The sequence below is a fragment of the Rattus norvegicus genome, chromosome 2 (genome assembly GCF_036323735.1).
Source record: "Rattus norvegicus strain BN/NHsdMcwi chromosome 2, GRCr8, whole genome shotgun sequence".
In the NCBI taxonomy this organism is placed as follows: Eukaryota; Metazoa; Chordata; class Mammalia; order Rodentia; family Muridae; genus Rattus; species Rattus norvegicus.
Genome location: NC_086020.1, coordinates 249,837,960 through 249,851,219, shown reverse-complemented (window position 1 = coordinate 249,851,219; position 13,260 = coordinate 249,837,960). Strand labels below are relative to the sequence as shown.

General features: G+C 41.8%; 1 protein-coding gene across 13 annotated transcripts in view; it reads left to right on the top strand.

Annotated features, from left to right (window-relative positions):
- Lrrc7 (leucine rich repeat containing 7) overlaps positions 1-13,260 on the top strand; it is a 501,827-nt gene that overhangs the window by 443,048 nt on the left and 45,519 nt on the right. For all 13 annotated transcript variants that reach the window (XM_063281188.1, XM_063281182.1, XM_063281185.1 and 10 more), the window contains one exon: positions 9,957-10,178. In XM_063281188.1, coding sequence (XP_063137258.1) covers positions 9,957-10,178 — 222 coding nt within the window. The remainder of the gene's footprint in view (positions 1-9,956; positions 10,179-13,260) is intronic.

Below are 13,260 nucleotides of genomic sequence, written 5' to 3'. Positions count from 1 at the left end.
TAACATAGCAACTGAGGAATCAAGGGTTGTTGCCAAAGAGAAGATTCAATTTCTAGTCGCGTGATTATTAGCCTTCTAATCTCATTATGTATTGGTTCTTAAAAACATTAATATGGAAAAAAATAACTTGTAGTTTTATCACTGTTGCTAATCTCACCCGTCTCATCTCTCTGTTGGGGAAATACATGACAATGACATTAGAAAACACTACAGGTTAAAATGAACAAACACGTACTCACTTTTGCTACATCCCACTCCCATGGACTTAGGTTATTAACTCCCAGTCCCACGTTTTTCATGTTGATGTTTAACCGTGGAACAGTATACTGAGGGATGTTCAATAAGACAGACATGATTGCCCTCACATCATCCAGCTGCCACTCCGTGGCGTAGGACACCAAAAAGGAAGGCTTGCCTCATATTTCATATGTCATTAGGGACAGACCTGCCTCTAACTAAAACCTGAGAGATCAGCAAGACCTTCAAATGCCTCTCACACTACAGACACACCACCAAGCTCTGAGAGACTGGCTACTCTAGCAACCAATTGTGGTGATAGGTCGGGGCACCAAATACAAGTTAGAGAGAAGACACATTCTTCTTAACATTAGTTCTCACGGACTTGTCATAATCATGAATGTGTATGGTATAGAGCAGGCACTGTAGTAGAGTCCTTGACAGAAAGTTTCATGTCATTTCATAGCTTCACAAGGTGGAAACTTCCCCGAGATGGACTGATTAACAAGAAATTAGAACCAAGTGTTATCTGAGCATAGAGTGTACTCCACTTTTCCCATTGGTGTTTATTCATTGTGCTTCATGATGGGTTAAATGAGGACATGTTCCTTAAGTGGATCCACCCATTCCTTCTCCAAGCCCCCTCCCTTTCCCACAAGCCCATGGACCCTACCCAGTTTTGTTTCCATTTTCATGCCATATACACATCCATGATTTCATGTTTCTGTATAACATCGAGAAACCAAAGTGAGCGTTCTGCTCTTGCTCTCTTGCTCTTGCCCTCTCACCCTCTTCCCCTTTGTCCCTTCTCTCCCCATTTCCCTCCCCCTTCCCTCCATGTACTCATGGCTAGCCTTTACTCCTCTCCCCTTCTACTCTTCTTCTCTCATTAAACCTTTCCATGTTGGCAAAAAAACGAAACCAAACTGAGAGAAAACATTCCTACAAAAAGTTTGTTCCTTGTGACTGAAAAAAGAAACCTCTTTGTACATAAAATACATTTTCTTTGCCCATTCCCCTGTTATTGGACACCTGGCTTGGTTTCATAACTTAGCTGCTGTAAATAGTGCTGCCACAAGCTTTAATGTTCTGGAATCTCTGTGACATATCTGCTTAGGATTCTTTGTTAACACTCAAGAGTAGTAGAGCTGGGTCATATGACAGGTCTATTTCCAGTTTCTTTAAAACCTCCTTACTGATTTCACAGTGGTTGAACTTGTTTAGACTCCCACCAGGGTATATATGGGACCCCTTTGCCCACATTTTCTTTTTTTAAGGATTTATTTATTTATTTTATGTATGAGTACACTATGGCTGTCTTCAGACATATGTATGGGCATCGGATCCCATTACAGATTGTTGTGAGCCACCAGGTGGTTGCTGGGAATTAAACTCAGGACCTTTGGAAGAGCAGTCAGTGCTCTTAACCACTGAGCCATCTTGCCAGTCCTTGTCCACATTTTCATTGGCATATATTGTTATTCTTTTTTCTAGATTTATTTGTTCATATATGAGTGCTCTAACTGCATGTAGACCTGCATGCCGAAAGAGGGCATCAGAAGTCATTATAGGGTGTTGAAAGCTTCCTTGTGTTGCTGGGAATTGAACTCAGGACCTCTAGAAGAGCAACTGGTACTCTTAACCACTGAGCCATCTCTCCAGCCCATATTGTTAGTCTTAATGGTTGTCATTATGACTGGAGTTAGGTGGACTACCAATATAGCTTTAATTTACACTTCCCCGAAATGTTGAGAAGGTGAATATCCTCATCTGTTTATTGGCCATTTCATATTCTGAGAACTGTTGGCTCATTTTATTAGTTTCTTCACTGACATGATTGATTTCTTGTTATTTAGATCTCAAGTATTCTAGATATACTATCAGATATATATACCTGGTGAAGATTTTTCTCATTCTCTAGTCTGTCTCTTCACTCATTTGTTTCTCTTGTTGGGTAAAATACATTTCATTCATTAAATCTCATTTGTCAAATTCATTTCTCATTAAATCAATTGTTAGTGTTGTTTCCTGAGCCACTAGAATCATTTTCAGAAAGTCCCTGCTTATGCCCAGCATCACAGAGAATCAAGCTCTTTGCTTTACTGACTTTCTCTGCTGTCACTGAAGGGGGCTGTCCATGTCTTTGTCTAGCAAGTGAGTTTATTGTTGTGACTCTCCCTCCTAGCTGTGTTTCGCTTTGTCCCACAGACCTTAACATAGCGTATTTTCTGGTATACTGTTTCATTGCACTGTTTTACTTGCCCTGGGCTTCCTCTTTGAGCCTGGACTACTTAGAAATATATTATTTGGGGTGTTTGAGGAATATCCATCCATGCTTCTTCCACTGCATATAACTTAAATGAGTTATGATTGGAGACCACCTTTGGTGTCACTTCAGTCAACTTATTTGAAAGTTGATTTCAGTATAGGTCATGGCCTAGACAGATTCCTATAGTGAACTGGGGAGAATTCTAGACCTGACAATTAGATGTGGTCGGTGGGTGTTGGTGTTGGGTTCCTCTGTATCTTTATATTCTTGATAATTTTTCTATCAGTTATTTAGAAATAGATATTATAGTTCTCTTGTAGTTCAATAATTTTTGTCATATCTACACCTTCATCGTCTGACTATATAGAAGACAGAGCTTTTTTTTTTTTTTTTTTTTTTAATTTTTTTTTTTTTTATTAACTTGAGTATTTCTTATATACATTTCGAGTGTTATTCCCTTTCCCGGTTTCCGGGCAAACATCCCCCTCCCCCCTCCCCTTCCTTATGGGTGTTCCCCTCCCAACCCTCCCACCATTGCCGCCCTCCCCCCATAGACTAGTTCACTGGGGGTTCAGTCTTAGCAGGACCCAGGGCTTCCCCTTCCACTGGTGCTCTTAAGACAGAGCTTTTTGATAAACTAAATTTCTCTCATAGCATAAAATTCCAATCTGTCTCTGGCAAAGTTTTTTGTTCTGACCTCTTTTTTATTCAGTCTCACAAAATCATTTTTTTCTTTTCCTTTAATTGCTATTCATACTATGTCACTTCATAGACATGTTTAGCCTATCTATATCACTTTATCAAAAGTAAGAATTGAGGGGACTGAGAAAATGGGTCAATTGGTAAAGTCTTGCTACATAGAAGTCTGATGTTCAGAGTTCAGATGTCCAGACCCAGGTGAAAAGCTAGAAACAGCAGTTATACACATGCAGTCCTGGTGCTGGGAAGGCAGGTGGATCAGATCCCTGGGTTTTGCTGGCCAGCCATGCTCAATCAGGAAATTCAGGTTCAGTAAGAGAATGTTTCAAAAGTAAAGTGGAAAGCAACTGAGAAACATTCTCAATGTCAACCTCTGCCCTTCACATGCACATGTATACATATAAAAACATGTGCACACTCACACACATGTTGATACAGATATACACACTCACATACAAAAATTAAAAAACTGATGCATCTAAGTTTTAATCCCATTTGATGATTTTTTTACAGTTGATTGTGAATTTTGTTGCTTCTGAAGTTCTTTTTCCTGTTTCCTGTGAATTGTTTGAGCATCTCTTAGAATTTCATCTTCATTTATCAATTATGTTTCTAGTGTGACCCTCTATATATATGTTATAGTGCTGCTCTGGAAAGTACACACGCACACACACACACACACACACACACACACACACACACACACACACACACTCAGAAAGAGAGACAGACAGACAAAGAGAGGCAGAGATAGAGACAGACACCTGCCTTCCTGGTTTGACCAGCCTTCTAGGATGCAGACTCCTCTTGCATTCTACCTGTGTGGGTCTGTGTGCAGTCACATCAGATAGTGTCATCATTTTGTTTTAAACATAAAATAAAGTTTGCTAACTTAAGGAAAGGAAAGTCAATTTATCCACTGGCAGCTTTTGGCAATGTTTTCCCCGTTCTTACCAATACAAGCTTTTTCTTCTCCCATTTCCTTCCTGCTGGTGAGCTGCCTTCCAACTCTATTTTAAGAGAGTCCTTGGGACAACAATCCCCCTCATTTCCCTCGTTTGAAACCATTCTGATTTCCTGTTCATTGCTGAAGAATACTTGAACAGTCAGAGGATTTGGGCTGACAGTTAATTCTTTCCAGTGCTTGAAAATTATGTAATTCCCTTCTGTCATTCCTGGCTTCTGGTGAGACATCTGCTGGCATTCAAATTGTTTTTCCCTTGTAGAGAAGGTTGTCATCTTTTCCTCTGGTTGCTTTGAAGGTTCTGTTTGCCCTTAGCTTTCAGTCATCAGATCAGGCTGCGTCTGCACATGCACCTTGTTTTTCTCTGCTTCCTGAACCTGTTATGCCTTCTCCATCACCAAATTTCCAGGTCTGGGGGGATTACTTTTTAAGATTTTTTTTTAATTATGTGTGTAGGTGGTGCCCATGGAGATGACGAGAGTGTCAGATCCCCTGTAGCTGGAGTCACAGGAGATTGTGAGCTCCAGGATGAACATGCTGAGCATTGCAAGGGTAAATGTGGTTTTAGCTGCTGCGTTGTCTCCTCAGCCCCAGGGCATTATTTCTCCTGGTAGCATTTTTAACTCTACCTTCTTTTCCCCACCCTTCTGACAACTGTGTAGTCCCATGGGTTTTTGAGACTTTTTCCAGTGTGTTCTTTCTCTGTTACTCAGATTAGATGATTTCTGTTGTCCTAACTCCCAGCTCTCTGTGGTCTCTTGCTAAGATTCTTCAGCAACTTGGATTTCTATTGCAACCATTTTGTTGAAATAGAAAATCTAAAATCCCCATTTTTTTCCTTTTTGTCTCTATGTGTTCACTGAGGCATTATATTTCTTTGCTGATAGCTTTAATTTTCCAAGTAAAATGAGTGTGTATAGTCAGTCATTTGGGGTTTTTTCTTTTTATTTTATTGGATATTTTTTATTTACATTTGAAATGTTATTCCCTTTCCCAGTTTCCCGTCCATAAGCCCCCTATCCCATTCCCCTTCCCTCCTTCTATAAGGGTGTTCCCGCTCCCCAACCACCCCCACTTCCTGCCTCCCTGCCCTGACATTCCCCTACACTGCAGGGGTCTAGCCTTGGCAAGACAAATGGCTTTTCCTCCCATTGGTGCCCAACAAGACCATCCTCTTCTACATATGCAGCTGGAGCCATGGATCTGTCCATGTGTAGTCTTTTGGTAGTGGTTTAGTCTCTGGAAGCTCTGGTTGGTTGATATTGTTGTTCTTACGGGTTTTTTTCTTGATGGCTGTCTTAAATGAAGGTAATTCTAACACCTTCATCTTTACAGTATAAACATCAATTGAATGATTGCCTTCATTGCATCTGAGATCTTCTTGGTTCTTGGTATGAAGAGCCATTTTCCCGTTGAGATGTGAACACTTCTATATTCTGTTATAAAACTCTATCTTATTTTGACACAGAACATGTCAGGGGATAAGTTGTGTGTGAGGTATGTGTATATGCGTGTGTATAGTGTGTGTATGTGTAGTGTGTGGCATATGTATGGTGTGTTATGTGTGGTTGTATGGTGTAGTATTGTGGTGTGTGGTGTATGTAGTGTGTGTGTATGGTGTGTAGTGGGAGGAGGAGTGCATGTGTGTTGTGAAGGGCTTACACTTGTTCACGGGTGTGTATGTATGTGAATGCCAGAGGATACTGTCTTTTTACCTTTGTTTTCGAGACAGAGTTTCTTACTATCCTGTACTCATCTGGGAACCCAAGAATGCCCTGTTTCCATCTCTCCAATGCTCAAATTGAAAGCATACAGCACCACAAATATATCCCATCATGCCCTGCTTTTTAAACATGAATTCTAGGAATTAACTCAGTTCCTCCTGTCTGTAAGGCAAGCACTTTCTTGAGTAAGCTATCTTTCCATCCCAACTTGGTCTTTCTGTTTTAACTAGATTTCTCTGATTGTGTTTCAGTTGAGGAAGGATTGGGTGTGACTTATAGCCAAGAAGAGATAAGACAGATAGGTATTGGGAATGGAGAGATGACTTGGTGGTTAGGAGCACTAAATGTTCTTCCAGAGGGCCCGGGTTCAGTTCCCAGCACCCATGTGGTAGCTCACAACCATTTGTAAATCTAGTTTGAGAGAATCTGATGGCACACAGACATAAATGCAGGCAAAATACCCATACACATAAAATAAAAATGAATAAATCTCAACAAAATAATTTGTGAAAAGAAAGGTTTCCCTTTGGACCTTCACTGAAACCTCAGACAAAAATTCCTTGATATTAGTAAGTTGAGGTGGAGATCCAGCTCCCCAGTGATTTCCTCTGATGCCCTGGTACAGATGCTTCACTACCTTGGGGTCAGATGAAAGTCTGACACTATTAGGCCACCTCCAACCTCACATTGGGAAAGCAGTAGTTTTATTGTGGCTGGATAAGAAGAACCACTGAGTGCTAGTCATTTGAATGCCCTGGCACTCTACTTAGTTAGCCTCTTAGTATTAAGGATTATGGTATTGTACTTCAGCAGCCATTTAAGTTCATAACATATATTACACACTTTTGAACACCCTAAGTGCCATGAGCTGTCATCCCTTGAAGCTGTGTTTCAATGACCCCTCCCACCCAGCTACAGTATGGATGTGAGAGATGGACTAATATAATAGTGAAGACACAGGCCCAGCTAGGCATCTCAGTGTTTGATCCACTCTCATGCTCAGGTCTGAAAGAACACTGTGAGCCAAACCCCCTCAGTGGTGAAGTTGTATGAGCCTTCTCAACACAGAGCAGTTCCCTATAATAAGCCCAATTCTTTCAGACTGAATTTGGGATGGGCTACACCATTTGGTATCAAAACAACATTCTTTTCTTTGGTTTTTGGTGTAAATATTTTCTTGACTTCTAAGCATATTAGGGTTTTTTTTTCTTTGTTTGGTGGTTTATAAATTTTGTTTGAGGGTCAACCTGAAAATACCATACTCCAACTCTGTAATTAAGTATGTATGATTTCTCCAGTCTCCCCTTAAAATCTCCAAATTTATGGAATCCTCTGGTTCTTTTTGTCATTCCAAACAAGTCATGCTGCCTTTGCAGAAACCTCAGTGATGGCATTTCTCATACGGAGAAAGGCCACATGCACATGGCTTACTTCCCTGAAGCTCTTGCTTAAACAAACATAGCCTCTGACATTTTTGTTCCCATTGCTGCCTTGTGCTTCATTATCAATGTTCTCATCACCATGAGGAAGCCTTTGTGCCACTTCCTGTCCTTGAATCACATCCCTCTGAGTGTCTTGTCATTTGTGTCTGTTTAGTTTACACAATTAAATGTTTGTTCTTTGCTCTCTGCAGTCATCATTGCCATCTCCTGCCCATAGCCCAGGAGAGTGGGTGGGCAGGCAGAATCACTTGCAGGGTGACTGAGTGCCCCTTCTACACTCACAAGCTGAGAAACCCAAGCTTTATTAACTCACAGTAAGGGAAAGATTACAACGGCATCATCCTGTTTGCATACCTGTAATCACGAAGTCCCAAACAGATCATCAAGACCCACAGGCCTAATCCACTGTGTGGGAAATAATACAACAGCTAAGAATCTGTATATGAACACCAGCCAGACCCCAAGGCTGCATGATCCCTTTTCTGCTCCCAGTTGAACTGAGGATGTGCACCAGGCTGCAGTGTAAGATCATAATCAAGAGGATGACCTTTGATAGACAGCTTTGTCAAGGGCTGGTTTGACAGTTCCCGGTTATAGGAATTATTTGGAAACATTGTGTTCTGTTGTACCTTAGTTTCAGTAAAATTGGATAATAATGCTAATCACCTCTTAATGCTGCTATGAGAACTGAAGAAGGTAATGGATGTGAGATGTCTTGGGACACTCTTCACCTGCTTGGTGACACCTAGTGTTTGTTCATTGCATTTACTGTGCCCACTCACTGAGAAGAATAAGTGGGATAAACTGCATGTCCTCAACAATTCAGAAATAGGAGCACTGGGGTGGCTCAGTTAGTAAAGTGACCCCATAGTCAGAAGGACCTGAGTTCAGATCTCCAGCACTCACAAAAAAAATCCATGAGGAATAATTGTAACCCCAGAACTAGGGTAAGTGGGGGACAGAGGCTGATGATTCCTGGAACTCATTGGCCAGCCAGCCTAACCTAATCAATATGCTTCAGGCTTAATGAGAGAACAATTAAGGAACACACTAGTGTCAACATCTGGCCTCCACGTGGACATACACATGTGCACATGTGCACACACACACACACACACACACACACACACAAACACACAAACACACGAACGTGTACATACACCACACAAAAACAATTGAAACATCTATGTAATCCTGAGTTCAAACTGGTCTGTCAGAAGAAAAAATACACCAGAAAAAAACATGTCTAAAGCTAAGAACTGGCAGAACAGAGAAGTCTGCTTTACTTTTGGGCGGTCACTTTGAAATTAATCAGCAGAGTAGCTGTCAAGCAGACATTATTGATTTTCTCATGCAGATTATATATATTAATGAGCAGAAGCTGCCAAGTATTTTACCAGTGAACCAGGCAGGAATGCAGAAACCAACCCTTGTCAGCTTTTCTCCTCGAACCTCAGATCATTCTCTCTGACTTATAACTGGCCATGCCAAGTGAGGTCACTCAGGAGACGACTCAGAATATTACCCTGGGTTTACCAAGGCTTCCATCTACCAAACAAGAGAATAGAAAAACTTATAGCAGCAAAGAACAGCTAAACTTCCCATAAGGACTTCCAGTCTTCTGGACTGGCAGGAAAGTGACAAGGTTTCTTGAAGGTTCCTAAAAGAGGCAGATGAGTCTGAGGAATAAGCATTTGCCTTTGAGGTTACACAAACCGGGTCCATGAGGTTATGACGTCGTGGTCGCTGCCATGTGTGTAACTGTTTGCACCTTGCACTGGCACAGGCTAAAGACCCCATAACTATTCCTCCAGTTCTCCATGACTCAAACATCTTTAATGCTCATGAAATTAGAAAATGGTTCATCATGCTAAGACAGCTAATCAAACATATAAAATATAACCCAAGGGTTGTTTATTTTTGCATTGCATATTGCCGATTATAAATTAGACATTTTATTTTTAAATTACCTCTTGTTTGGGGTCCAGCAAAACATTTTCCTCTAGATGATGCTCCATCTTCACCGTGGGTTTCTTCATGTTTTATTTAAAACAAAAGGAGAGTGTGCAGCCCATTCTAAACTCCCTTCACTTCCCACACGCAGCAGAATCTTACAGGCATTTATCACAGGATTGATTTTTGGTGTTCTCGAGCTAATAATATAACAAATTAATAAACACTGATTATTCTCCTCTGAACAAGCTGTGCACCTGTATCATAGAACTTAGGGAGCAGGATTGTCGTCCCCTGGTGCTTGCATAACCCTTTGGGTTATTTTTCAATATAAGTGTCAGCTAGCACTCCCCTTTATTTTTATTGAGAATTCTCTTGTTTTTTTTTTATATCCTTTTCAGATGAATTTTGTTTCCTTAAAATCAGACATAAAGTAATATTTGGCAAACGGCCAGGTATTTGCACCAGTACAAACATCTCCACCAGTCCCATGCACACTCCCTTACCTTTCTCTTGTTATCTTTCCCAGCCTGGGCTGGAAGGCCATACGATACCCTCTCATCCCTGGGTATCCTCTTCCAGCCTCTTGCCCATAGGGGTGGCACTACTTGCTGCCTTGGGCGGTTTGCATCACAGGGAACTCGGCCTGACGGTTCTGCTCTCCACAGGCAGGCAGCCACATTCAGACCCTGATGGGGTCACAGAGCCTTCAGCACCGCAGCCGGGAGCAGCAGCCATATGAAGGGAACATCAACAAAGTGACCATTCAGCAGTTCCAGTCGCCACTGCCCATCCAGATCCCCTCATCACAGGCCACCCGGGGACCCCAGCCTGGACGGTGCTTAATTCAAACGAAAGGGCAGAGGAGTATGGACGGTTATCCCGAGCAGGTAAGGACTGCTCTTGGAACAGTAAATAAACATGCAGGAAGTTAAAACAACTCCACACTGCATGTCGGTCCTCCACACACAGCGCTTTTCATAGGAACTGATGGTTGCTTCCAGTGGTTATAGGCGATGACGCATCGGTGAAATGCCCTTTCAAAGCACGCAAAATGCAATGGTCCTCCAGTCCTGTCCTTTCTTCCCGCTGCCCAATTAAACTCTTCAGCATGGACTTTGAGTGTTACAAAGAAGCTCTGTGGATGGGGTAGGTTGACTAAGACGCCTGCGAAGTTCGGGGTCTGAAAGGTGAACTATTATCCGATCCTCCTTTGCAGGAAAACATTTTTAGTCCTATCTTCTGGTTGTTGGATAGCACAGAGTATAGAAAACTCAAAAAAAAATTATTAGAAGAGAAATATTTTAGATGTTCCATACACTACTGGTCATTGTGATGTAGCAAAATAAAGAGAATGATTGTTCTCCTGCCCTGACTAGAATAGAGAACTCACTCTTCACTGTAGAATAGTCTCCTTCCTTGAGACCAGGGGTATAAAAACGTGCCCTGTTAGAAGCTCAGAGAGGAGACATGATCTAGCACATACAATGAACCCTTACTTCATTATACTAGGCAAAGCTCCCCTCACATGACTTATAAAGGGTCCACTCCATTATTATCTACAGCTGTACATGTTAGTCAACCTTGTATTCTAAACGCACAAGTCAATCTTAACTTCTTTCCCCAGCTTTTCTCCAGATGTTGCTAAGAGTCACTTATCACTGGGATCCCAGATACATCAATCATTGTCTCTTTCTTACACCTGCTCTGTACCAATCATCCTCAGAATCTTAGATGCTCAAGATGAGTCTCTTTCCCTTTCCTCGACCCAGGCTACATATTGGATTTAATGTGTGACAAGCCAGGAAGGACATATACCTCCAAAAGGTTTTAGTGAGAGTTAGATGGCACAAAACTGTGCAGTACAACATAGGACTTCCAAACTGATACCTGGGCCTCCTTCCCAGGTCAACTCACTTTGTTCACCTACCCATTGCCTAGGTAACTGGAATTCTTGTGAACTCCTAAGTGGTTCTACATAGTTCACCCAAAGTTGAGAACCACTGCCTGAGGTACTCTGTGGCCCAACAGTACCCTAGCTGAACAATGTGCTGGTGTCATCACCATCCAGAAGCCACACTAGTTGAATATTTTTAAACAAACTGATAGTATCTTTAATCTTTCTTTTGCATACTTATAACGGAAGGCAGAATGTATATACATGCTTCTATGTATATACATTCATAGAGATACCCAAGCAGCCATGAGAAGGAAAATATCAGGACAATGCTTGAGACCTCCCGAAACCCCCTCAGGAATTCACCAATACAGTTCAGTTCTCAGTTCTATGATCCAGGTTCCCAGCATCTGTCTCACTGAATAGAGCTAAGAGAAGTAAAGTGCCCCAAATGTGGCAATACAGCATCGTGGAATCAGGACCTGATTGTGTGAGATTTTGTATTCCGCCTTGTGGCCTGAGGCACAATAATCCATAACACAGTCAAGAGTAAGTTCCTGGGTTGGGGATTTAGCTCAGTGGTAGAGCGCTTGCCTAGCAACCACAAGGCTCTGGGTTCGGTCCCCAGCTCTGAAAAAAAAAAAAAAGAGTAAGTTCCTATGAGGAATAGTGATGGGAATACATCCTACAGGTCAGGAATGCCATCGCGTGACCGCGCACACTCTACAGAATCAATGTATGGGTTTTACTGTACATTCCTTACAAAATGGTGGTCTATAAGAGCCACAGCATTATTCTGAGGATTTTGGATAAAAACTGCAGGAAACTATTTACAAATGCCCATACTTTATGGAGTAAAGTGATCTGAGTGGAGAATAAGCTATCTCTGGAAGTGTCAGAGAAAATAGCATGCGGCCCAGCCACTCAGTGTGTGCTATCTTAATTAAATCATTACCTTTTAATCTAAACATTAGAAATTTCCTCCTGTTTTTCTTTTATTTTCCTCCAGAGGATAAGCAAGCATGGACTTATTGAGAACTACAAGAAAAGGGGCCCTGAAAATGTGTTGCCCTGTATTTTCCTTAGCATGCACTAATTGCATTTATTAGTAGGGCCCAGACACACACCGCACTAATCTAGTAAAACAATCTAATACAGCTTACTTTATCCACCTTCGCCCTGCTGATATCCAAACTCTAGAGATCATCGTTCCGTGCTCATGTTGACTCTCTGAAGCCTCAATATAAGAAAGAGAACATACTGTGCTCATCTTCCTGTCTCTGGCTTACTTCACTTAACATAGGGTTGTCTGGTTCCCATCCACCTTACTGCAAATGCCGGGGTTTCATTCTGCACCACCAAGTCACATTCTACTGTCTGCAACTGTGCATCTCCCATTTTCTTTGTCCGTTCATCCAGGCTGTGATAAACATGGATGTGGAGGTTTCTCTTTGGTATGATTAGTATACCATTGCTTTGACTGCTTGCCCAGAAGTCAGACAGCTAAGTCAGAGCACAGAGACTTCACTCTTCTCCATACCGTACTAAATTACATGTGCTGGCATGACACAAGAGTGCCTCTCTTTCATCGTCACCACCATTCGTTAGTTTGTTGTTTATGACAACCATTCTAAGGAGCATGAGATGTTATTTCCTCGCAGATTTTGACAAGTAATCGGTAGTTTTAACAGGCTCTTTCAAGCCTTTTTTCTTATATCATTTAACATAATATAGCTTTCTTCAGCTACTCCAAGAGCTGCAAACTTCCCCTGAAGTCTTGCACACACTTCCGGCAGGTGATAAGACAGCAGCTGAAACGTTTGAGGTCACCATCTCACAGCCACTCCTTCATGGACTTTATGAACGATGAAACCATTTTTCAGGATAGCTCACAAACTTTCATCCTGAGATGACTACACCTTTCCTACTCCTGACCTCTAAGTACTGGAGTAACCCAGTGTCCAGCCTCTCTATACACACCATCCCCTCAGTGACGTCAATTCAGTCTCAGGCTGGATGATTCTCAACTACTATCTCCAGTCCTGGCCCTCCCTCCTGCACCCCAGTGTCTGAAT